The 26,062-nt window shown below is 44.8% G+C and overlaps 1 protein-coding gene and 1 pseudogene across 1 annotated transcript; one reads left to right on the forward strand and one right to left on the reverse strand.

The window, feature by feature from the left end:
• Window positions 1-9,294: 9,294 nt before the first annotated feature.
• NXNL2 (nucleoredoxin like 2) lies at window positions 9,295-19,756 on the reverse strand. The gene is made up of 2 exons (XM_077131465.1): window positions 19,288-19,756; window positions 9,295-9,915 (listed from the first exon to the last, which is right to left on the reverse strand). The coding sequence occupies exons 1-2, from the start codon at window positions 19,587-19,589 to the stop codon at window positions 9,747-9,749; spliced, it is 471 nt and encodes a 156-aa protein (XP_076987580.1). The 5' UTR covers window positions 19,590-19,756; the 3' UTR covers window positions 9,295-9,746.
• Window positions 19,757-24,710: 4,954 nt separating this feature from the next.
• Window positions 24,711-24,809, forward strand: LOC143675297 (U6 spliceosomal RNA; annotated as a pseudogene).
• Window positions 24,810-26,062: the final 1,253 nt, after the last annotated feature.

The raw sequence follows: 26,062 nt of genomic DNA on the forward strand, positions 1-26,062 counted from the left end.
TGGATAGTGGTGATGGTAGCATAACGCTGTGAACATAATTAACAGCACTGAAATATATATCTGAATACAGTTAAAAGAGGAAATGTTAGGTTGTACATATGGCAATAGAATAAAAACATTTTTTTAAAAATCCATGAAATTACACACACACAGTGAACCCTAAATTAAACCATGGACTATAGCTTATAGTACAATTATAAAAATGCTTTCATCAATTGTAACATATATCCAATGCAGACTGTTAATAATAGGGTAGTATATGGGAATCCTGTATTTTATGCATGATTGTTCAGTAAACCCACAATTTCTCTAATAAAAAATAAAAGATTCCTATTTACAAATGGGTTCACACCCACAGGAACAGGGATTAAAATGAAGAATACTTCTTTCGCTTGAGTACATAGAGGCTCTCCTGTCAGGGGAGGCTCTCCTCTCCAGAATCTCATTATAAGTGTGGCATCCTGTGTTAGCCTAAAATTAGTCTCTGGTCTCCAGAGGTTGGCTGTGGTTGCTGGTGGTGTAGAATGCATTTGCCTTGTTACCTGCAGCGTGCAATGTGCACTGGCCACAAGCAGGGCTAAACCCAAGATGTTCAAGCAAGTGCCCTCCTACCAGCAGAGGCAACAGGTGGCCCCCGAGGCCACCTAGGGGGAGAGGGGAAAGGACAGACGAGAAGACCATGGTCCTGAAGGGAACTAGGTGCAGGCCAAAAGGCTGTCTGGAACTTTCCTTCTCTTTCCAACACCCTTTCAGTTTTGTCCATTTTAGTTGGGAAATGAAGAGTATATTAACCGCAAGCAGATCTGTCTGCTTGCTCAGCATAGAGCCCTTGCCAAGGCTGAGTGCTGGGTGCAGACACTGAAAGTGGGGACAGCGAGCACTGGGAGTTGAGTGATCTGTCAATGAGAATGGGGTGTGGGGGCCTGTGTCTCCTGCCTCTCTGCTTTGGGCCTAAATCCTGGGAAGCCCCAGCAGGGAGAAGGAACTGCAAATGGTTTCCTATAGAACAGATTCTCAGATGATGTCTGCTAAATGAAGCAAGGGTGGAAGAACTACTGAAAGGATACCTGCCAAAATGTAAGAGAGAAAGACCTTTCCCAGCCATTATGTTTATTATTGTATTATGTTTTATTGCACTGCACTATATGCTATACACATATATTACATTACATGTTATTATCGTTTATTATAAAATGGGAGGGAGAAATGGTCCCTCTCTTAATTACTTCTCCATGACTCAAAAGGTGGTCAAAAGGATTGTGTTGAGTTGTTGATATTTGTCTTCTGGTTTTCACTGTTGTCTTCCTCTGATTGATGTGAAAGTTGAAAGCACATCTGTAAATCAGCATTGCCAGCCAGAGTCCGTGTGGTAGTTTGAAGCTGTTATGTACCCCAGAAAAGGTCAAGTTATTTTAATCCATTCCTGTGGGTGGGATCTTTTTGCTTAGGTTATTTCAGTTGAGGAATGCCCCAGAGTGGGCCTTAATCCACTTACGGGAGTCCTTTATAAGAGGATAAAACAGAGAGAGATGAATAAGAGAAGCTCACAGAAAAAACAAAACAAAACAAACAGAGAAGCTGAGAGGAAGCCACAGAAGCTGGAAGCAATAAAACCCAAGAGAGACAAACCAGCAGAAGTCACCATGTGCCTTGCTGCCTGTCAGAGAAGCCCAAGATTGCTGGTAACCATTCTCCAGAAAAGGTATCTTCTTGTTGATGCCTTGAGTTGGGAGATTTTCATGGCCTAAGAACTGTAACTTGTAAAATAATGAATCCTCATTGTAAAAGCCAACCCATTGCTGGTATATTGCATTTCACCAGCCTTAGCAAACCAAGAACCCATTCCTAAAAAAGGCAGATGCTCCAGAGGTCAGACTACTTCCACCACCTTGTCTCAGGCTGTGGGAGGGCTCGGCAGGTCCCTGGCTAGAATCTGAGCAAGAGGAGGGAGGCAAGATGTTTCAAGCCCATCAGTTCTGCAAATTGGAATTGAACTCTGATAGACCAGGGGGTTATTTTATGTTGAAACTTGTTTCATCAAGTTTGCCTAAGAAAATCCTCAAAATGTAAAATCTCCAGAAATCTTGACTCATGGGTCTTGAGTCAGTAGAGGAAACTCTGAAGGCGACTTTGATGCTGAACCTGAAAGGGGAGTCCTGAAGCAATCACTGAAGTTTGTGGTTACATCACAGTGAAGATAATGTGCTGAGAATGTCCAAGGAAGAGTTCAAAAGAGCTCTCAGTCAGGTGAGACGTGTAAGGAGAGTGTCCTGGCAAAGACATTCACTGCAGTTAAACGTGGTGTCTCTCTTCTTTCATCTTCCAGAGCCTGATGAGCTTTCCCCCCACAAAATTTGCCCCCTGGTCCCAGTACACCCCCTTCTGCCCTGCCAACCTGGGCTTTATTCCAAACAATTGTTCATATTGATTCTTCCAGAAACACACACTCAGTGAGTGTCATGTAATGTGTGAAGCTGGGTTTAAAGTGAGTCTGTTTGGAAGAGAAGATTATGAAGTTAAGCCTGTACACTGAGGGAAATAGAAACCCCGAGCAATTGCCCAGATGAAGCTCGCTGTTCTTCTGTGTGTGTGGCTGGTTACTATTTGTCTTAGTTTTCTAGGGTTGCCATGACAAATACCATATGATGACTTGGCTTAAACAACAAGAATTTATGGGCTCATGGTTTGAAGGCTACAAGTCCAAAATCAAGATGTCGGCAGGACTACTCTTCAGGAGTCAGCAATGTCCTGGTGATGGCAACTCTCTGTCACATGGCAATCTCTCTCTCTCTGCTCTGTCTCTTCTGACTTCAGGCTTCTACTGACCGCATCTAAATTTCCTCTCTTTACAAGGCCTCCAGTCTTACAGATTAAGGCCTACCCCGACTCACCTTGGTCACACCTAACTAATACTATCTTCAAAAGGGCCCACTTACAATGAATTCACACCAACTGGTACGTGGACTAAGATTTGAGCAGGTGCTTTGTAAGGGCGTGGTTTGATTGCCAAAACCATTCTATCTAGGGCTCTGCAACAAAGAGAACTGTTCTTAAATGACTGTCTACAATAAGGAGAGACAATTCTGCATTCCAACTCATTGAAGATGGCCATCATCAACACAGAGAAATAAACATACCCCTGGGAATAGCCTCAGACTTTGTTTGCATAGGAAGTATTATTGAGGTCTTTATTAATAAGGATTGTGGTGTCAGAATTAAACATTGTGAGTACAGGTTCCTCAAAAGCACCACCATTTTTCTCTTATTTTATTTAGTTGCATCCCTGCCTGAGGCTCTGGATGCCAGCATTCATTACATACCATTAAAATGATACACTCAATGTGTGCCCAGCACCAACTACCAAATGCTTGTTGAATGAATGGATAGGTGAATTAATTAACTAATTAATTAATATCCAAAACCTTGTGTGAACATAATACTCTTTTCCCCCAAAAACAAAGATGATTATTTTATCAAATAAAATCACCAAAGCAAGTATGTAAGGAAAAAAAAAGTAAAGACAGTAACTTTCCTATTTACAGAAAGAGAAAAATAGTAAAGCAAAAGAACATGGGATGGATGCTAGTGGCCTTTCCTCAGAGAAGGTAACTTACTTTTAATGCCTTAATTTGAAGATTTTCATGGTTTTAGAACTGTGCATGTATAAACTGATAGATCCACATTGAAAATGCAAAATAATAATAATAATAATAATAATAATAATAACATGGGAAAGACGAACGATTTCTTTTCTGCCTAATCACTCCAAATGCTTACTGAAAATATATTGGGGATTTGTATTTAGCTGGAATAATAAGGGATCTTTTATATGAAACAGTAGAAACATGATCTATTAGGATGTCGGTGTCCCCAACCAGGCTTCTCCCTGTCTCTCCACAGCCAGATAATGATATATTCTCTCTACCCAGGAGGCTTCTCTACCTTCCCACACATTGAGAAGAGCTCTGTGGGTCAGACCAGCTCCAGTATCAAAATAAGTAAAGCAATGCAAATTGAACTGGAGATACTCAAACACACTATATAACAAAGAACTGAGAGAGATGGAGAAGAGAATGGGAAATAATGCTATGAATCTGGGTCTCAAGGAAAGTGAACAGGACTTTGGAGAAGCCTTAGGGCAAGGGAAATTGAGAGAGGAGAAGCAAGGGAATTCTTAGATGTTTGGCCTTGGAATGGGAAATAAGTCTTCTTAATTAGCATTTCTTTTTTAGGAACTTTCATGTTCTTTGAAGAAGCCTCTGAGCAGGAAATGGACTCCATGGGCCATTAGGTTATAGATGAATTTCATGTGGAGTAGAGGGATACCTTCCAGGATTTTGGACTGAAGATTCATGTCTAGCTGCAACATAAATAACATCATCCTTTTAGATCTAGTCGAGGGCAACCACTTTACCACCACTTTCCTCTTTAAGGATGTAAGTGGTGGGATTCAATCAGGCATGACTGTATGCTCATAACCCAATGACAAAGTCAGAGAGATATCGTAGAAATAACATTGAAGTTGAAACTGTGATTGTGTAGACATTGGGAAGGTTGGAAATAGAAGCCTAAAGCAGGAGACTAGGTTTGCATAAGATTTTGTCAGTTCACTAAATTAAATAAAATTTTAAAAAGAATTTAAAATTTAAAAGGAATATAAAATAAAATCCTTGTGGTGTTGCAAACTGTCAGTGAACTTTCCCAACTCTCAAACTAATAGGCAGTTTGAACACTGACGCATAATTTCTCTCCCTAGCAGAGCTCATTAAAAGACAGTAAAGGAGCTTTTTAAATAATGGAGATAACAGAAAAGGAAATGATACCTCCCAAATATTGGGTGCTATAAAAGTGAAAAGCACTCTGCATGGCAAGTGAGCATTCCACCACTGAACCACCCATGCACCCTAAAATTATCATCTTGATTGAAAGAGACATGGCTGAAGGTAGGGGTGCCAAAATGAAATCAGGGTAATTAAGTGAAGGTATGCCCTGACCAGTTGCCAGAATATCATCAACTGGTCCTTTACCCCCCAGATAGGAGATGGAAGCTATCTTGTGATAAATATGATGAGCCCAAGAAAAAAGACCTCTTCAACAAATGGCCCAATAAGATCACTCAGTTGCCACATTGGTGTGCTACTTAGCCCCTCCCAAAATTAGGAAATGGAGGTGGAGCAATCTGGAGTCAACAGAAACTATGAAGGAAGAAGACAATTTTAAAAACCATTAATATCCTGATTTGAGAAAATATCACGTCTATGGAATTAGAACAGAATTGAAAGAGAAAGAGGGGGAGGAAGGAAAGGAAAAGAAAGGAAAGGAAAGGAGGGAGAGAAGAATGGAGGGAGAGAGGGAGGGAGAGAGGAAGGAAGACAATTGCAGAAATTTTGTATAATTAAAATCATGATAGCAGAAAAAAAAGATGCATTTGAGGAAATCCCCCCAAAAGTAAAATAAAAATGAAAAGAGGTAGAAAATGGATGACAAAAATACACGAAAAGTAGAAGATGCTAACATCTAAACACTAGAAATTGCAGCAAAAGAAAACAGAAAAGAGAAATTAACAAAATCACTCAGGAACATTTCCCGTAAGTAAAAGTCATGTATTTCCACATTGAAAGGGCACAAGGGCCAGGCACTAAAAGTGAAAACTAAGGTGCATCTGCTTGAAAGTGCAGACTCTGAAGCAAAGAGACCTGATGAGTTTTGCAAGAGAAGATTCATGCCACACACAAAAGACTATGAATCACAATGGAACCAGACTTCTAAACCCCAACAAAGAGAACTATGGAGCAGTGCCTTCAAATTATTTCCAACTTAGAATCTTACATCCAGTCAACCACCCATTGACTACAATGTAGAATAAAGGCATTTTCAGATATAGGAGGGCTCAAAAAATTTACCTCCTATGCACCTCTCAGGAAACTATTAGGGGATGTTTTCCAACAAAAAGGGGAAGTAAATCAAGAAGGAAAGATGTGGCAAACAAGAAACAGAGGGAGACCTCGAGAACCCATGGGATAACCATGAAGGACTATCCCAGGTTGACTGTTGGGTACCAGCACCTGGTTCAATCAGAACCTAGTGGAGAGATAGATACAAAGGCTCCAGAAGAGACCTCCTCAAGAAGTTGAAATGGATAGACCATTTGTGTGCCAGTTTGAAAGGATTATGTACGCTAGAAAAGCCATGTTTTAATCCTGATCCGTTTTGTTGAGGTAGTCATTTTGTTTAATCCCTATTCAGCACTACAGGCTAGAAACTTGATTAGATTATCTCCACTGAAGTCTTGATTAGTTTACTGGAACCCTTTAAAAGAGGAAAATTTTTGAAAAAAGCTTCAGAGAGTCACAAGAACCATGAGAGCCCTCACAGCCAGATACCTTTGGAGATGATGGAAAACACCCCTGGGGGAGCTTCATGAAACTAGAAGCCTGGAGAGAAAGCAAGCAGATGTCACCATGTTCGCCACGTTCCTTTCCATTTGAGAGAGAAACCCTGAACTTCTTCAGCCTTTCTTGAGTGAAGGTAACCTCATGTTGGTGCCTTAATTTGGACATTTTTATAGACTCACTTTAACTGGAACATTTTCATGGTCTTAGAACTGTAAACTTGCAACACAATAAATTCCCCTTTTTAAAAGCCATTCTGTTTCTGGTATATCACATTCCTGCAGCTAGCAAACTAGCACCACTTGATATATCCAAATGCGTTTTTTTGAATGAAGTTGCTGCTGAGATGTACAGTGGTCTGTGAATGATTCTTCAGGTAAATATATAATGGGACCTTTCCTGGGGAAGCAGAAGAAGCCTCAGCCTGAGTCAGAACAACCTTCTCATTGAGCAGTCTGGATTTTAAGAAAAGATGCCATACATATAGGTTCAGTGTATTGATTTCAGTAAATTTAGTAGACAAGCTGCCCTGTGGAGCAATGTTCCTAGAACATTTGCACACACAGATCATTGGGGCATGTGGGTCTGGGGTGGGGTCAAGATGCTGCCTTTCTCACATGCCGCTGCTGCAGCTGGTGGCAGTGGTGGTGGTCTGGGACCACAGTAAGGGCTTCAGATTTTAGAGGAAAGATGAAAATCAGTGGGTACTGTCTAGTTTCCTATGGCTGCTGTAACAAACTGACGCAGACTGGGGGACTCAAAACAACAGAAATAAATGGTCTCATGGTCACAGTTCTAAGCCAGAATTCTGAAAATCCATGGAGGAGAATGCTTGCTTGCCTCTTTCTAGCTTCTGTTGGTTTGCTGACCGTCCCTGGACTTCACTCCCCAGTTGTTACATGGGGTTCTCCCCATCTTTGTCTGCATCCACATCACCTCTCCTTACAAGGACACTGTCATATGGGGATAGCACCCACACTTTGCCAGTTTGGCCTCATCTTAACTAATCACATCTTCAAAGCCTGTATTTACAAATAGGATCATATTCATGGGACCAGGGGCTAGGACTTGAAATTACCTTTTGGGGGGACACCATTCAATTCATAACAGGTACTCATGGAAAGAAAACTGATGAGTGACTTCAGTGGAACAGATTTAGATGCACTAAATCATGATTTAGGACTTTCCCTCTTGTTTCTCTGTACTTTTCCACACTTTTTTTTTTTGCTTTTTGTAATACGATTGGTAAAAGACAACAAATTTATAGTTCTCTCATGAGAGGCTGGATTTACTCTGACATTAAAAAAAACTGTTAAGGATGTTATATTAAAGAAAATGCCTTTTGGTAAAAATTATATTTTTAATTATATTTATCTTATGTTTCTTATTATTTTAGGTGCATGGTCTGGGAATCAAACCTGGATCTCCCGCATGGAAGGTCCTATGTTTACTTTTTAAATGGCGATACTTTAAATGGGCCACCACTCTCCCAGCCTAAGCCACACTGTGGAGAAGGAAACGTTGTTAACACCAAACTACCACCTCAAAGGCCTCCATATTTGGACTTGCTCCTGCAGGTTCTGCAGGTGTAGGGCAGCCCTGCCCAGGACCCTTTCCCCCATCAAGTACCCCAAGGCTCACCACATAGCTGGAGTCCACAAAGCCAAGAGGAACTTCCAGCCCACATGGTGCACTATTCTAGCCCACATGGCACGTGGATCCACAGGGTGCTTGGGCTCCCACATGATGGCTGATAAGCATGTAGTTTACCAGAAGGACATTTCTCGACCTTTTAAAAAAGTCTGTGGTCGTGGCTAAAGTTCATCCCTACCCCAACACACACATATACACATATGTATGCACAAGGGCTTGTGGGCATTCTATGTTCAAGGGATTCCCATACCGTTCCTCTTCCCCCAATAGCATGCAATTTAAAACACTATAATTAAATGAGTATGCCATCTCTTGGTTTGGGAAGACAACTACATTCCTAAATGATTTTTTTTTCTGGGGAAAACAATGATCGGGTTAGCTCAATCAATCAAGACTTTCATCAACCAATGGAAGCCCAATGCTGCTGGGTCTTGGCTCTCAGGGGAGAGAAGTTAAAGGATCTAGTAGGGAGTGGAGAAGGTAAATGTGCCTGAGCTCTTGGTTTCCCAGCCCCTTTCTCTCTAATTGAGCCAACAGCAGATACTCTACACATGTCTCAACCCATGTACTCAACATCGCATATCCTGGATTAAATGAGAGCCATCACTGGACACCTTCTCTCCTTCGCAGCTCACTGCTCCCAAGAGGAGTAGGGAAAGTTTGGGGAAGGCTGAGATTCCTGAGTCCTAATGATTAGAGGGACCCAGAACAAGCCTATCAGTTCCATAGAGGGGAACTGGGTTAGATATCAGTGTCCAGTATTTTCAGGATTCCTACCTTCTGAACAATCAGATCTGAATGGTGTTGGAAAGGAACACATGCAAAGAAAGCCTGTGCATGTGCAGGAGAGTCTGTAAGAATCTATGAGGGCTCGAACCCCTGACAACTCACCCTTTTACTATTAGAGAGTGTGTGTGGGCTTTTTGTTTACCTGGATCTATGATCATCTTTTACCAAATGTTGAAGTTCAATCTTGAAAGCATGACAATAAAGCCTTGAAATTCTCATTTCTTTCCAAGATCTTATAATGCTATTAAAAACCAGTGTGAAATAGGGAAGTAAGCCTCAAAAAAAAAAAAAAGGTATGAGGAAAGAGGGCAAAAGGAAGAAAGAAAAATTACATGAGGACGTATAATTTAAAACGACTATCTTTCAGAAAAAAACAAATTGTTAAAATACGGTATAATTGAGTGATTCATTTTCCTCCAAGTGGTTTGGACCAAGAAAGCAGGAATTCTGAGTTGCTCGAGGTAAAAATAGGTGTGTTTATTAAAGCACATAGATTCTGCGGAGTTTCTTAATAAATACACACATGAAAGGATATCATTAAAATAAACAGATCACCCGAAAAATGGGTCTCTCTCTATATATATCATTTTACTCAAAGAGATTTGCACAAATAAATGTTTTGCATAAATTTGCAATGGCTCAGTGTGAACATACAAGGGTCCTTTCTTAAGTTCCCATGGCTAATGCTGTGTTAAAGATGATAAAAATCAACTACAAACAAAATGGAAAGGGTGTGTATTTCCTGAGCAATATTTACTTTCTGCCACACTCAGTGCTTTCACTGTGAAATAAAATAAAATAACAACAGAGAAAGAAAATGAAATGCAATCTTCTCGTTTCCCTTGGACATCCGTGCTGTAGGAGGAGACAGAAGCGCTATCTCCTCCCCAGTCCTCCAAGACCCCTCCAAATTCAACTGGAGAAATTCTGAAAGATGTCGGCCACCTCCACCCAGTTCTGGAAGCAGGCGAGCCCCTGCTCCCGGATCTGCTTCCGGCCCTTGTCAGTGATGATCTCTCCACTTTGCTTCACCACCACGAGCTTGGGGATAGCCGTGATGTTGTATCTCTTCTTCAACTCACTGTGGAAGAGAAAGAGGGAGTACCAAAGGGTTAGGGCTTCAGACAAGGGTGGGCTGACTCCACCCCTGTGGAATGCAAGTGGAATGGAGTAGATCTTCACTTGCACTGGCTGACACGACCAACTTAAAATATAATCACAGCCAGGTCTGCAGATGGCAGCACACTGTACAGCTCTCCCTCTTAGCTTGTTGGTAAAGACCTTTTGTGGCTCTCTGCTTCTTGTTGGTACTCAATTGCTAAACCAAGAGAACCGTCCGCAGTGATGGAAATGTTCCATACACAATGTCCAATACAGTCGCTGCCAGCCACGTGTAGCTGGGTACTTGAAATGTGGCTATTGTGATGGGGGGACTCAATGTTTCATCTTAATTGTTTAATTAAAATTTAAATGGCTAGAGGCTACCGTATTGGACAGTGTAGTTCTAAGCCCACCTAAAAATACAAAAAAGTATATATCCCTCCCTACATCTCAAGAGGTCTAAAAATATATATATCAGGTACATTTAGCAGTAAAAGTTAACAATTTTTTGAATTCTAAATAAATCCAAAGCTTTATTTGACTTTCTACTCTACAATCCAATGACGCATTGGTTACTGTTATTAAGGAGGAAACATTCCTGGATTACATTTTTTTTTAACACAGGCAGGCACTGGGAATCAAACCCAGGTCTATGGCATGGCAGGCGAGAACTCTGCCACTGAGCCACTGTCGCACCGCCCCTGGATTACACTTCGCCGTCATTTGTAACGTCACAAGTGGCCTTTTATGAAATTATTTAGGGAAAGGATCATCTGCCTTCTCAGTTTTGCTTTTCTCTCTGTAACCTTCGGGAGATTATTTCCCTCAAGACGGGACAGCCGAGTGAAAATCCAAAAGCTTCACAGTAATACTAATCTGATTTCCTTTCTCTGGTGCTCTCAGGATTATGAACCTGAGTGGAAGGGAAAATGCATTTAAGATACTCCTATTACCAAAAATCTTCCTCAAGAGAGGTACCCAGCTCAAAGACAAAACATTAACTCCATTAGGAAAAAAAAGCACAGTACTCTGCATCCAACAGAGAGAAAAAATTCACTGTTTCCAAACATTTATGCAACAATTACAAAAACCACCCATGTTCTAGGTAACAAAGAGAGGCTTAGTACATTTCAAATGACAATATTTTACGGACTGCCTCAGCAAACCATAATATAAATGAATCAGTAACCAAAAAAAAAAAAACAATTTAAAAACTAAATAACGCATATGCTGTATATGAAACAGCAATGTAGGTGACACATTAAGACAAGATATACTACGAATCCAAAACTGTGGTTACAATTAAACACACTTAGGAATTACTAGCTCTAAACCCATTTTTTCCTAAACCGAAAGGACTCCGTATGGATAAGTTGTGTACTTAATTCAAGAAGCTAGAATAACAATTACAGAGTCCACACGAGAAAAATAACCAGAAGGCAAAATAAAACTGAGAACTGAAATAGGAAATAAAGAACAAAACTCAATATAGGGGAACAATAAAACCAAATCTGGCGGTCAGAAGGGTGGGCTAATGGATATCGGTAATGGCAGCCCAATGTTGGGAATGTCATTAATACCACTGAACTGTACACGTGGAAGTGGTTAAAATGGGGAGGTGTGTTGAACAGATTACCACACTAAAAAGTTTAATTAATTAATTAATTAACTTTAAAACCCAAACTGGGTTCTCAGGAAAGACTGACAAAAGGAAGAAATGTCTACCAAGACTGGTCAAGGAAATAAAGAGAAGGCACAATACCATCAAGAATCAAGCAGATCTGGCCAACAAAGAGGCCAAATGCAGACTTAACTCACTTCTAAGGGAGGCAGGGGGCTGGGGGGGGGGGGCACTGCCTTTCCTGGGACGCTCGACAGCTCAATGGAAATGCAAAGAACCATCAAACATGGCTTCCACTCCAGAAGCTGTTCCACACAATGTCCAACTACTTTTTCAAATGAGGAGGAAAAAGGAAAGGTGGGAGGAAAAACATAAAATAAAATAAACTATTACATAAAAGCCATCATATATAGTAAAAAGGGGGACTAGCTGCATACACAATACAGCCAGTCTGCTGAAACTTGGCATTTGAAGAACTGACAAGCCAAAAACAAAACAGGGTAGAAGCCAATTCATCTGACACTCCAGATTTAACAGACAAATACAGCCAGGAACACTGAAGACATAGGAGGCATCTGAAATTCAGACACACAAATCTTTATTGGATAGAGCTTTCCAGAGAGCGAGGAGTCAGGACAGTGCACCAAATGAAAATTGCAGAGGAATAGATGCCCTTTCTAGTGTCTGAAAAGTCCTGCACAAATTTGGAATGCCTAAGAAACGAGCTTTTCCCAAAGCATAAAAAAAAATATGAAGGAAAGAAGAATAGCTAAAATAGCTCTTTGCAGTGCACAAAGGCTGCAGTGAAACAGTCAGCTGCCTAGTTCAATTCTTTGTCTGACAGGTTTGGCAAATTGGTTACTTAAGCAACTTGACTTTGAGCAGTGGGGGTGGGGGTGGGGGGATGAAAGCATCCAGCATGTTCCAGAAAGAGGGAAAGCAGATGTCCTGCTGGTGTAGAGGCTGAGAAGAGCCATGCCACGTGAGGCTTTGTCATCTCAGGAAGCCAGGACCCTACCTTCAGGCCAGGATAGCCACTGATGGGTTTGGGGGTGGCACTGATGGAATACGGAAGAAATACAAGTCCCTCCACCCCCAGCGGCCTGTTCACACCCTAGGTACCTGATTTAGCAGGTCTGGGTGGGGCCCAACGACCTGCCATCCTGATGAGTTCCCCGTTGGAGGTCCACGGGCAGCCTTTGGTCCGTGATTCTCAAAGAATCCACCTTCCCAGAGCACAGGGTGCCTCTGGTGCACCCCTGGAATAGCAGAACCCACCTCCCAGGGTTGTTGGAAGGATTAAACAATTCATATGCATACAGTTCAGCTAAGAACATGGCTTGGCACTTAGTAAGTTGTCAGAAAAGGTTCGCTGTTCTTATTGGATGGGAAGGAAGCACCCCCAATTCCGGGCAGGCCAACTGCCCAGTCAACACGTTCCTTGCCTGTTGGCTACACTGACTAGTATAGGAATGAGTAACTAGCTGACTCAGAACCAGTGACACTCCAGAGAACACTTGTCTGTGTGCAGGGGAAGAGGATGGGGTGAGGATGTGCAGTCCCAGACACGGCAGCCATTCTGTCACCATGAGAAAACACTGGATTGCCAGGTGGCCATTGTGTGCAGTCCAAGCCTAATGCAAACAGGTCAGAAGGCAGAGGCAGGTAAGTGCATCTGCAGTGGCTTCCAGCCTCCCTCAAGACCAGCTCCTTACTACTGGGTGTTTCATTAAGCCCACCAATAACCTTCATTGTTCACGCCTCTTTGATATGCTACTTCTGTTTTAACTCAAACATTAACTCGTGTTCTGAAGCCATCAGGGAGATGTGAAGTAAGCTGGGGTTTGAGGAGAGAAGAGGGGGTTTGATATAAAGTTATTTAGTTGCTTCAGAATATCCTCAAAGTGTTGCCCAATGTCCAGGGAGAAACATAGCCTTGAAACCACACAGCAGGATCAAATAACCACCATCTTCCCCAAAGTCATCTCCTTACCCTTGGGCTGCTAAACAGTGTCCAGAGAGAATAGAAAGTCCTTTGAAAAGAAGAGACAGTTGTTGGGCAGAATGAACTCATGATGACCCAGGAGCATTTTAACCATTTTGAAAAAGCCCAAGACCCCAGTTCCCCTTCATCCTTAGGTGGGCTGCAGTGTTAGCCCCACACCCAGCCCCCTTAGCTTAACCCAGCATCACTGCACTTCTGGATTGCCATGGCAACTTCTGACATCTCAGCATCCAGCAGACTATTAGCTAGCAAATCTTTCTAAAACATTTTATTTTGCTCACTTGCTTCAACCACCCACCATGCAAGCAACCTGGAGATGCCATGCACTGCACAATGTCTAGCTTGAGATTCCTAAACACACACTCCCAACCCGGGGTAGAGGGGTTGGAGATGAGCCACACCAGGTACAAAGGCCTTTGAGTCAGAAATGTATCCAGTGCTCCTCAGTGTTCTCTGGGGAGGGGCTGGCGTGGAGACAGCATCCGTAAAACCTATGGAGGTATGGAAGTGCATGGAATATTCCAGAATATCAGGTTCTCCAGTCTGGCCAATGCAGGGACAGGGTGGAGGGAAAACAGAAGATTGGGGGTGGGAGGTGAGTGTGGGTCCAATGCTGAAGGAGTGGTCAGGACATGGAAATTAGAACACGACTGTAGAATTCTGAGTAAGGAGGTACAGGTTTGCATTCATATTTGGGAAAAATGAAGCAGATGAGAGGATGGAGAATAAATCAGAAGTATCCAGAGAACAGGTACAAGAATATTCTAAGAGTCCAAGACCAAAGTGAAGGAAGCAGCACAGAGTAGGCAATGGAGGCTCTGAAAGACAAGGAATCAGCAGGAGCCAGTGCCTGAGGGGGGACTGGGGTGGGGGAAGGTCGTGATGGGTCATAATGAGTTGGTAGGCTCAGAAACAGGCAAGGGTGGGGTGGGGAGGGGCCAGGAAGAGGCTGAAACACAGATCTGGAGAGAGGTGAAGAGTGGAAAGATGGAGTCAAGCATCATTAGTGCAAGCAGTGACCCTACGCAACTGAGTCAATGGCTCTAACTGAACCATTCTCTACCCAAGGAATTTAGCCATGGTTTTCTTTTCCATCGAAGCCAAATATATCAGCCTGGAAGTAGAGACCCTGCAACATGTGACCCATCCCTGGGGAGGCAGTGGTCAGAGGGGACAAAAGAGGGGCAGGTCCGCTCTGATTCTCCTTGGAGGGGAGTGGATTCAGCTGATATTCCAGAGGCAGAGTGTATACAGGAGTTATTGAGACAACCACTCACATATAAAAGCACAATGTGAGCCCATGCCTTGCATGAACAGCAACATACAGCAGCAATCCGTGCTGGTAAATTTGGAAGTGGTAGTTAAGTCTTGGAGAGATGCTGAATTTGACCTGCTGACCCAGAACAAAGGGAAGGAACATGGGGAAGATGGAAACACGTCCTGAGAACAGCTCTAGGCCCCTGGAGCTGCATTATACTGTGTTCCATGGTATTTCCACGTTGAAGGTGAGGGCAGGCACAGCCTCTGTCTACTCCACCGCCCTGCAGAGGAGGCACCAGGGCCTGGAATGGACCAATGCCTGCAGCCATAGATCCTCCATGCTCGGAACTGTCGTTGGTGTTTGCCTCTGGGGCTGAAGGTCAGCAGGCACCCTGATGCTTTGTCTGTGAAGCACCTAGAAAACCAAGATCTACACACCTTTCAAAACAAGGGTAAGAGGTTCCAGCCTCTTTTTAAAATTTCTTTCTTTCTGCCAGTGCATTCCATGACCAGCCCCTATTCCCAGGGTAACTCTGCAAAGGGCTGTAAGGCGATTTCTCAGAGGAGCCGTCTCTCTCCACTCGGGTGGTCACCCGTAATCAAGCGGACAGCCAATGACTGGGCGGGGAGATGGAAAGGGGAACCCCTTCACCATGCACTTACTAAGTGGTGCTCAGTAATGTCACTACCTGGGACCCCATATTGGCCTATGCAGCACCAAGCATGAAATATTGTTTTGCACATAATCAGAACTTCATAAAACACTGCCTGGAAGCCCCATACATCTTTTTGCTCTTCTTGATGGTGGCTATTTTCATTTTTCTGTGATCTGAGTCCATAAATCCCAGGCTGGAAAAAGCAGCTCCAGGAATGGTGACCACACCCCCTCAAAAAAAAAAAAACCAACATATTCAAATCTTAACCCTCTTGACTCATGAAAGTGATCTCATTTGGAAAAAGGATCTTTAAAAACGTTGTTAGTGAAATGAGGCCAAACTGGTTATGGCTGGTGTCCTTATGAGGAGAGAAAATTCAGACTCACAGATGGACAGAGACTGAGTTACCCCAAGGCAGAGACTGAGTTACCCCACAGGTCAAAGAACACGGCAACTGTGAGCAGGTCACCCACAAACCCTATGGACATCAGTGCAAGTGTGGCCTGCAGCGCCCCTAAGTTAGACTTCCAGACCCGAGGGCTGTGAGACAATAAATGTGCATCATTTTAAGCCAACCAGGTTGTGGCACTTTGTTACGGCAGCCCTGGGAAACTAGGACACAGAATATCCCATGTCCTGGCCTAGAAATGGCAATGACAGGGTTTATAAAGTCCAGTCTGGAAGGGGATTTAGCAATAAATAGTTAAATTCAAGAAAAGAGACCCCGGCTGCTGCCCTCTGGAACGGATGTCAACAACCTGCCAGGCAGAGGTTCCCAAGCGCCCTTGGCTTCCCACTACCCTGAGCAGCTTATCCACCTCCAGCCAGCCCAGAGTGCGATGCCTGAGCCCGATAATCAGGGGACACAAAGGAAGCTTTGCAAGGCCCGAGAGACATGCCCTCCTGGAGGGGAGTAGATTGAATCACGTATTCCAGCAAAAGGAATGCTCATAATCTTGATCTGAGTTTCTCAACTGGGATGACCCCGGTTGTCAACAGCAGCTTTGAATATGTTCAGGGGTGGCCTCATTGGTGAATAGGATCTTCCAAGATGCCATTTAGGGGTGGTGAACTGAATCAGGAGGGGTCTTAGCCTGTACAATCCAACACTTAATAAACAGAGGGACTTTGGCTGCAGAAATCAGAGAGACACTTCAGCCAGAAGTCAGCTGAAACCAAAGAGACAGGAGAGAGACAGACAGACAGCCACGGGACGGGGAGCAGAGAAGCAACCAGGGAACCCGAAGAACTGAACAGACAGGCTCCAGAATGCTACAGACTCGGGGGAGAAAGCACGGCCTTGCCAATGACTTGATTTTGGATTTCTAGACCCCTAAACCTCGCGCTAATAACCCCCTCCTGTTTAACCCTAGCCGTTGTGTGGTATTCGTCGTAGCAGCTCTGGCAGCTAAGACACCCAGAGGATCCGGGCTGCTGGGGCTTACCCCACATGCCACTGAGGCTCAGCGTCCCCTTGAGAGGAAGTGGGCCAGAGCAGAAAGGGGGTTCTGGAGTTGGTGAACTAGGCTCTGCACTCTGACAGCACATCCGCAAAATGGGAAACAAGGCGCAAAGTGCTGGTACATAAGTAGCCTGCATGGCTTGGAGCCTTCCCGTGTATCACTTCCATCCCCACAGCCTTCACATATGACACAGGTGCTGCCACTATTCTCTGAGATAAAATACCTTGCCTACAGCATCACTGCAGGTAGAGCCCAGCACCAGGGCCTGCCCAGAGCCAACTATGAACCCTGATACTGCCCCACTTCCAAAACGAAGTGGCTCTTTCAAGGACTGTGAGCAAATGCGGTGCTGGCAAATCAGAAGTTATTTTAAAGTACCCTCTGAAGTGATTCCACACTGAATCCCTTTGAAGAGTAAATAGCATCTCATTTACATTTATTGTAAAGACAGACTTTGTAGTCCTCGGTTTATTAAAAAACAGCCGCCACTCTCCCAAGGGCTGTGAGACCTCCAGCGAGTAGGCTTTCCCAGCTACTCGCTCATTTAGCATCACAGAAAAGCACACACTGGAGAGAAAAAGCTGACTCCTTTGTGTGAAAATGGCTCTTTTTCACAATTTTTCAAAGTGAGGTTCAATTTTTAATTGTCCAGAAAGAATGTCGTCTCACAATAACAAATTTGAAGGATCATAGTCACAACTAAATAATAACCCCTGGAGAAAAATGACACGTGGCCCTAGAAAACACTCAAGCACAGTGCATTCACATACAAAACCCAGTAATTCATACCCACGTCTATTACTGGGATGGTTGAGATAACAGCATCAGAACTTCTTGGGTGACAGTGGAGAGTGAAGGAGACGAATATATAGAAATCACTTTCTAAACTGCTGTTTACACAGCAATCTTGACACTCTGACATTGCATTTCACAGGAGAATCCAACACGCCATCTATTCATTGCCTTATGTCATATTCCCTCTTCACCAAAGCCGCAAATCCCTCCCTGAAATCCTTCCAAATCCTTCCGGCTTCCCTTGTCAGTGGAGCACGTAATTACAACAGAGGAAAGTGGCACCAAGGTCAACTTCTAATTCACTCAGAAGCCCCAAGATCCAGGAATGGGGAGGGGGCCCATGCAGCATCACCATCTTTTCCAAAGGAAGATATTCTCAGAGACTGAGGACTTATATTCTTATTTTGCCACCTCTGACTTCTGCCTCTTGCATGAGCCCAGAAGCCTTGGTTCTTTCTACATTTATAGAAGTAGGAAAAAGACTTTTTATAGTTATGAGATTCCAATCACTCACCAAAAAAATTGAAATCACAAGCAGGGCTTGGGGGCACAGGCAGGGAACTGGGGAGTTACTGCTTAAAGTGTACAGAGTTTCTGTTTAGGGTGATGTAAAAGTGTTGGTAATCGGTGGTGGGTATGGTTGCACAATGTTGCAAATGTAATTAATGCCACTGAATTGTACACTTAAAAATGGCTAAAACAGGGCCACAGTGGCTCAGTAGGCAGAGTTCTCGCATGCCCTGTGGGAGACCCTGGTTCTATTCCCAGTGCCTGCTCATGAAAAAAAAAAAAAAGGTTAAAACAGTGACTTTATGTTGAATATACATTTTGTGTGTTTGTGTGATTTTTATTTCTTTTTTTTTTTGCATGGGCAGGCACGGAATCGAACCGGGTCTCCAGCATGGCAGGCAAGAACTCTGCCTGCTGAGCCACTGTGGCCTGCCCTATAGTTTATACATACTACCACAATAAACTAAAAGAAAAAAAATGAAAGCACAAATGTGGTACAGCCTGTGGGTTACTCTCTTCTGGGAGTCCTCACCACTTCCTCAAAGCAGGTCACACCTCACCACCCACACTGAGGGCGTCTCTGGTCATCAACCACCTGTCAGAAATCTGACTACAAGCAATAAAATGGCCCGCCGGGGTCAACGCTTTCTGGCTCTCCAGCCACCGGGGGCGTCTGTCTTCTAGCTGTGCCTCTCACCCCGAGGGCGCAGAGCCGTGTGAGCGCCGCCAGTGTATACAAGCCTCCTGGGGCTGCCTGTGCGCCGCGGGCCAGCAGCATCTGCAAACAGCACCGAGAGCCGGATGGAAATGCACCTTTTCCCCAGCCCGGGATCTGCTAAATCAGAAATCCTAGAGGTGGGGAGGTCGATCTGTGCTTCAAAGAGCCCTCCCAGGAGTTCTGATGCTCCACGATCTCCAAAGACATTGGAAGCTGGGGACCGAGCTGAAAGGAGGAACGGGGGACCTCAAAGAGCTTCAGCCTCGAGGGTAGGGGGCACCTGGGAAATCCGCCCCCCCCCGCCCCCCCCCGGCCCGCACTCACTGCCGGAAGGGGTCGTGGAAGGGCAGCGCCAGCCAGGCGCCGTGCAGCTTCTGCATGAAGTCCAGCATCTCCTCGGCGCTGCCGTCCGCCGACACGAAAACCACCTCGAAGGGCGCCGGCGGCTGCGCCTCGCCCACCAACTCGGTGTAGAAGTCGCAGAGCAGCGGCGTGAAGTCGCGACTCGGCGCGCACCGGCCCGCGGCGAAGTACAACGCCACCACCTTGTTCTGCAGCGCCGCCTCGGCCTCCACTGCCACGCCGTCGCGGGTCACCAGGCGCCGCCCGCCTAGCACGTCCACCATGGCGCGGGGCGGCGGCGGGACCCGGCCTCCTTCCCCACCGCACGACCAGGCGCACGCTGCCCCTCAGCCGCACTGGGGGGAGGGACACTCACTGACACCCGCGATCCCGATGCAGCGGCCGCGGCGACAGAGCGACGACAGCCTCCAGGAGCCCTGTGCTCCTACCCGGTGCGCTCCGCCCGGCCCCGCCCCGCCGCCCCGCCCCAGCGCGCACACCGCCTCCCTCCCCGCGCGGCCTCACGCCCGGAGCCCTCCCTTGCGCCCCCGGCGCCCCACCCCGCACACCGCCTAGTGTCCTATCCCCCATCCGCCTGTGCGCCCTCCCCTGCGCCCTCGGCGCCCCACTCATCTCACTCTCTGCTGTGCCCTCCCTCACCCCTACCGCACTCCGCTCTGCAAACCCCCATCCTGCCCCAAGTGTCCTGTGACCACCTCCCGCACGCACTGGAACCCTGATCCCTCCACTGGATCGATTGCCCAACCTGAGTCCCAGAGGATGGGATGGGGAGGATGGGAGAGGGAGGGGTGGGGGGACAGTTAGGACTAGGGCAGGATGGGCGGGGCAGTGGAGACCTGGGCTCTGTTCTTTCTGGGTGTCTGCCCCTGACGTCTTGCCCTTGGTTGGAAGGGTTTGTGGCGTCCTGAAAGAAATAGGGGCAGGGGCTTTTAAAGAATACTTTATTTGGGGAACAATGGATAATACTAAAAATATTAATACTGTCCCAGGCCCTGGGGAGTTGGCAGTGAACAAAATAGTTAAAAACACCCTGTCCTGCCCCAGGCCAGGGTGGGGGAGGCAAAGCACTTGCTTGGAGTGCAAAATTTAAGGGAGAGTCAAAAAGCTCAGTAATCAAGATGAATAATATGTTAATGTAATATTTTAAAACTTGCAATGCACAAATATTCACAATGAGCAAGATAGCAAAAATTGAAATAAAATCAAGATCTCACCCTGCCAGTGGGCTTGGCACTTCACAGGTCTCACATTAGTCCCTGCCCTGTCCCTGCCTCCCAAACTTTCATTTTAGGGGGAAATGACAAAAAAATAAGGTGAGTAATGAAAATACATTGTATATGGATAGTGGTAAGTGCTACGGAGGAAAAACAGACAGTAGAGAAAAATGACAGGATGGGGCGCAGTGAAGGTGGGAGTCACTGAAGGTGACATTTGAGTTTCTTCGGAAACTGCCTGCTGGAGCCGGCTCCCTCCTGTGCACCCTTAAATGAAGCAGAAACAGGAGACTGTTGTCCACATACTGACTCAGCCTGTCGGGTGGTGAAAATACACTTATTATTGGAGCGACAGCCAAATGGAAACCCTGACAGAGGATTGATGTTGGTTCAGGAAACATGTTGCAAAAGGCCTCCGTTCACTATCCTCTTGGAAGAGAAGGGGAAATTTTGAAATGAATCAGGGAGAAAACTGGAGAGGAACTTTGAGCAGTGTCAATCTTGCCTGTGGAAGCCCTGATTTTTTTTTATTGAAGCTCAGAAATACGATGAGTGAAATATAGCTACATTCTAAATATTATCAACACCCTATTTTTATCTGTTTGGGGCTTTTTTTTTTTTAACACAACAGTGAATGAAAGTAGAGAGTGTTCCTTTTAGTGACAGAACTGTCCGCCTGAGAAAATTTCAAATAATTTATATACATACTGCCTGCTTTCAGTGTGCTGAGGAAAGGGGCATATGCTGTTCCTGGGATGAGAGGTCCTCCAGGAGACGTGTGGAGGCTGTCAGGGAAGCAGGGTCAAGGCCCCCAAGCCAGCCACCCCTCTGTGCCAGGAGACTGCCCTCTGGTCCTGGCAGCTTTGAGCTTCTGTGTCTGTGCAAATAGCAAAGTGTCTTCCTAGGCATCTTGCAATTCCTAATGTTTGCCTAGAAGGTGCATGAGGTACGGCTCAATCATTGAGCTCCACACTCAGGGGTTTTGCTGACCCTTCTGGGGCAATCAGCCTTCAAAGCACCTTTCTCAGGACCTTTTCTGGTGCATGAAGCTTCCACAGCACCGTCGTATCTGACCTCTGACCTCCTTCTTAACCCCATCCCCTGACCTTTGCCTAGGTTTGGAGAGGGCTACAGGGCCAGGAGATGCAAAACAAAGCCCAGCGCTCTTTCCTGCCTCTATTGGAACCACCTTCTCCCACTGCTTCCCTTTTGTGATGATGGTTTGGAGCTAGATACCCAGAGAAACATACGAGAAAGTGCCAGGAAGAGACTTGCTGGATGCAGGTTTTAATTCCTCATGGAGAGAATGTCTCACCCTTTTAGCAGCCCAATCCAGGGTCACACTGAGCGGCTGACTTCCCTTGGAAGGTAATGTTTCAAACACTATTTATAAACAGAGTTAGACTAGAATTAGTTTGACATCAAAATTTGGCCTTGGTCCACTTCTAGGCCCTTCCTTACCTCCTCCCTTCGGCCCTTGGAGCTTCCCTCAGACCTGCCCTCCATCCCCTGGGTGCCCTCTCCATCGACCCCTGCCACCACTTTACAAAGTACTTTTTTTACTTAAGTCTAATGAAAGTATTTTGCTACTGTATATTCTGCCCTAAGGGACATTCCTCGCCCTCATTTAAGGGAATTTTTTTCTGCCTTAAATTCTTAACAGTTTCCTCCTGTCTAAAACATCTCCTTGCTGATTTACATCCTAACACAGACGACCAGGTAGATTATTTCCAGGGCACTGACAGGGGTTGGCTAGACCCATCAGGTCTTCAGAACCTCTCCGGGGTGAAACACTCCAGTGTGATAGTGGCTCTGTCTTTCCTTGTTCCATATGCAAACTCGCAGCATTTCTCAACAGAGAAAGGCCCCCTAAGCATGGGTATTTGATAAATTCATTGACCAACCCACTTCTCATTCCCACATTTCATTGACACACTTTGAATTGCTTCTCCAGGCCAAAAAAAGAAACATTTGGGGGGAAAAAAAAGTGATGCTTGGTTGCTTAAAACAAAATTGATTTTGTCTTTTCATTACCAAGAGGTCATATGATGATTCATTTCTTTCTAGCACCATTTATGAATATACAAATATAATTATGGGAATTTTTTTTGCGCTGAGCAGCATAGCAAACAAATTAGGCATCCCAGTATGCCAATTTCCTGGTTTTAAATATTCATGTTTGAGTTATTTATTTGCCTGTATTTAAATATTTGTTCCTAGGGATTGGTATTGTGAGGTCTTCAGAACTCATTTTCAAAATAGTGGGTGGGCCATTGGGGAAGCAAGAATCAGGGCTGGGGTTGGTCTGAGGGTGACAAACCATGGGACAACAGGCAAGTCCTGTACCCCAGGGTCTTAAAGCAGTAAATGCTTAAATTATAAAGAGCATCTACTTGGGGTGGTGGGAAAGTGTTGGTAATGAATGGTGAAGGTGGTAGCATAACATTGAGAATATAGCAGCACTGGATTATATATCTGAATGCATTGAGAATATAGCAGCACTGGATTATATATCTGAATGCATTTAAAGGAGGTAATTTTAGGTCGTCTATATGTTACTAGATTAAATTAGAAAAAAAAATAGGACTCTACAACACAAACAGTGAACCCTGATGTAAACCATGGACTATAGTTATTTTTTCATCAACTGTAACAAATGTACCATGCTTATGCAAGGTGTTAATAATGGGTGGGGTGGGGGATGGGAACTCTGAAATTTCTACGAGATTTTTCTGTAAAACTACAATTTCTCCAATAAAAAAAGAAGAAGAAGAAAAGGGGTCCAAGCACACGACATGTCAAACTGAAGAATTGTTCCTTGGTTCCACAAGGTTGTTCCCAACAATGCATTATATTTTAGAAGCAGTATGCCAGATGGGGTAAACCAAAAGTGCAGGCATGGAGTAAAGATAGCAGCGCTTCGATAAAAATCTATGTAATAGACTCGGCAGCACATGTCCCTATTTCAAAGTCCAGTGTGAGAGCAATCCTGTACTTCAGAAAGTTCAGTATAAGATGAAATCAGCTATGCAAGAGGAGAACAGAACCCTCTGGCAGTCCAAGAGTGAAACAATAAGAACAGAAGATCCGATAACAATGGTAGAAGTGGAAAGAAAAAGAGAGGTTGGGGGTGGAGGGTGGGGTATTAAAATTCATGCAGCATCTTCTTTTGCCAGGATTTAAAGACATTAAATCACATTACTGGGACCAAAGCTACCTGTTCGACACTGTACTGTTTCATTTCTTCTTCTTGAATCTCGCCACCATTTCCTACCTGTAAGTTTATCCCATAGGAAGCCCAATTGCCCTCAGAAACATGCTCCATGAGCCTAGAGTCAGTGCCAGGCTAAGGGGTGGTGCATGAGCAGCCCAGCCGGCCCACCAGATCTGGGAAGTGAAGTCTAGTAGCCAAGGTGCCTGCTCCTTGGAGCAACTGGGACCAGCTCAGCCAGCACTACCTTCTCTACTCGCCCCCATTCCAATCCACCTGAATTGACCTCATACTGTTGTTGATGGAGGGCAGCCCAGTGTATCATTCCTATATTGGGAGAGGAGCAACTAATTAATTTGGGTGGACCAGTGCAAAATGAAATATGGGGCCACTTGTTCAAGAAGCAGGGGAAAAGGTTTGCAAAGGTACTAAAATACAAAAACCTTATACTTTCTTCTGTGGTTCTGTCTCTCTTGGCCTATCATGGTGTTTTTTATTTGCCACCTAAAGCTGCGCTTTCTTGGACAGCAGGCTAGTGTTGAAGCTTCACAGGGGCCCAGGGGCCCTGCCCTGTAACTTGTTTGTGTATACATACATGTAACCCACCAGCTGCTGGATTCAGCTCCCCCGACCTCCTACCGTGAGCAGCCCTCGCCACCACATCGACCCCAAGACCTATAGGGCACATGCGCTGGACACCCACCCTCCCCATGCCCATACCCAGACCCTCAGTGAAGACAGAGGGCAACAGTGCTTAGTGGGCAGGGGCTGGGAGGGAGAGGACAGGTGGACCCAGGACACCAAAGAGCACGGAAGCAAGCAGCCTAGCACCCACCTTCAGGGGCCAGCCGGGCAGTGGGAGCCAGCTGCCCGCACGAGATGGGTTCCACGTCCCGGGTGCATGCTCCATTGTCCCATCGGACTTCACTTACAAAACTCAGACTCAAAGTTAAATTAATATGCTTGCTTCAGCAGCATATATACTAAAACAATACAGAGAAGATTAGCCTGACCCCTGCATGAGGATGACACAAATTCATGAAGTGTTCCATACTTTCAAAGAGCTTCAGAACAGAACCCAGATGAATGAAAAGGAAGTGACAAGAGCAATCAAATTGTTACTTCATGTGAAAATGATTAACCATGATTCTGAAGAGGAAGATATAGATGCAGAATCTTCATTTTCATTAAATATGAACTTCAGCAGTAAAATAAAAAAATTTAAATGATGACATCAATGCAGAAGGACATGCCATGATAGCACAGAAGTGCTGTAGATGAGGACTGAAAAATGTACCGTCAAGCTGCTATAGTTCAGATCATGAAGGCATGAAAAGTGCTTTGGAATAATGCCCTTGATTCAAGAGTTGATTGGCTAGTCACGAGCTAGGTTTCATCCAATTATCAGCATGATTAAGAAGTGTACTGATATTCTCATAGACAACCAGTGCGTGGAACACACCAGGCATCAGCAGATGAGTGCAGTCCCGCATCGCGATGTGCTGACCTCCCAGTGTGGGTGTAAGGGGACATTGCTATCACAGTTTGGTGTGTTCCTGTGGGAAAAGGCAGGCCTGTGACTCTGTAATTTGATTATTTGGCAGCCCCGGTTTTCCTGCATCACCAGTGCTGCACTCTGAGCATCAAAGAAAATGCCTCTAGAGGATTTCAGGCTCATATCATGGTGACATTTCTTAACACTTTGTTAAAAGAATGAGTGAAGTATTGCTGAAATGTGGAAATCTGGTTGGTTACCATCCTTTTTCTCCCCCTCACGTTGACAGTTGATGCATTTGTTTTTCTGTTTTTTTAAGTGTATTTTAAAGGATATAAAAGGAAAAACCTAAATATAATACTATGACAGTAACCTAATAATTGTATCTCTATTAAAATGACAAACATAATAGTGCTGCCTGTCAAATTAAAAAAAAAAAAGGAGAAAAAAGTAAAAGAAAAAAGGTAAATTAGTAAGAGTTTCAAGACGTCGACAGCAGAGTATTAAACCCCAAGCACGGGACACTGTGTGTGACTGCACTGGTTATGTGTCCTTGAAGCCAGCTGTCTTGCCAAAATTTGCAGCAAAAAGTACAGGCCATACCTACATGGAAGTGTAGAGGAACAACAGGTTACTTCAAGGGACCTGATGGGGAAAACCTCTATTTTGAGACCTGGACCTCAAAACAGGTGGTGGAAGGTAGGTTAGTGCAAGTTGGAAAGTGGAGGGAATTTGAGCATCTCAGTGTGGCTGCAGTGGATGTCTGGCTGGAAGACTAGGAGAACAAGGGAAGGGGGCTCTATGGCCAGCTCACGG

The sequence above is a fragment of the Tamandua tetradactyla genome, chromosome 2, assembly GCF_023851605.1.
Source record: "Tamandua tetradactyla isolate mTamTet1 chromosome 2, mTamTet1.pri, whole genome shotgun sequence".
NCBI lineage: Eukaryota > Metazoa > Chordata > Mammalia > Pilosa > Myrmecophagidae > Tamandua > Tamandua tetradactyla.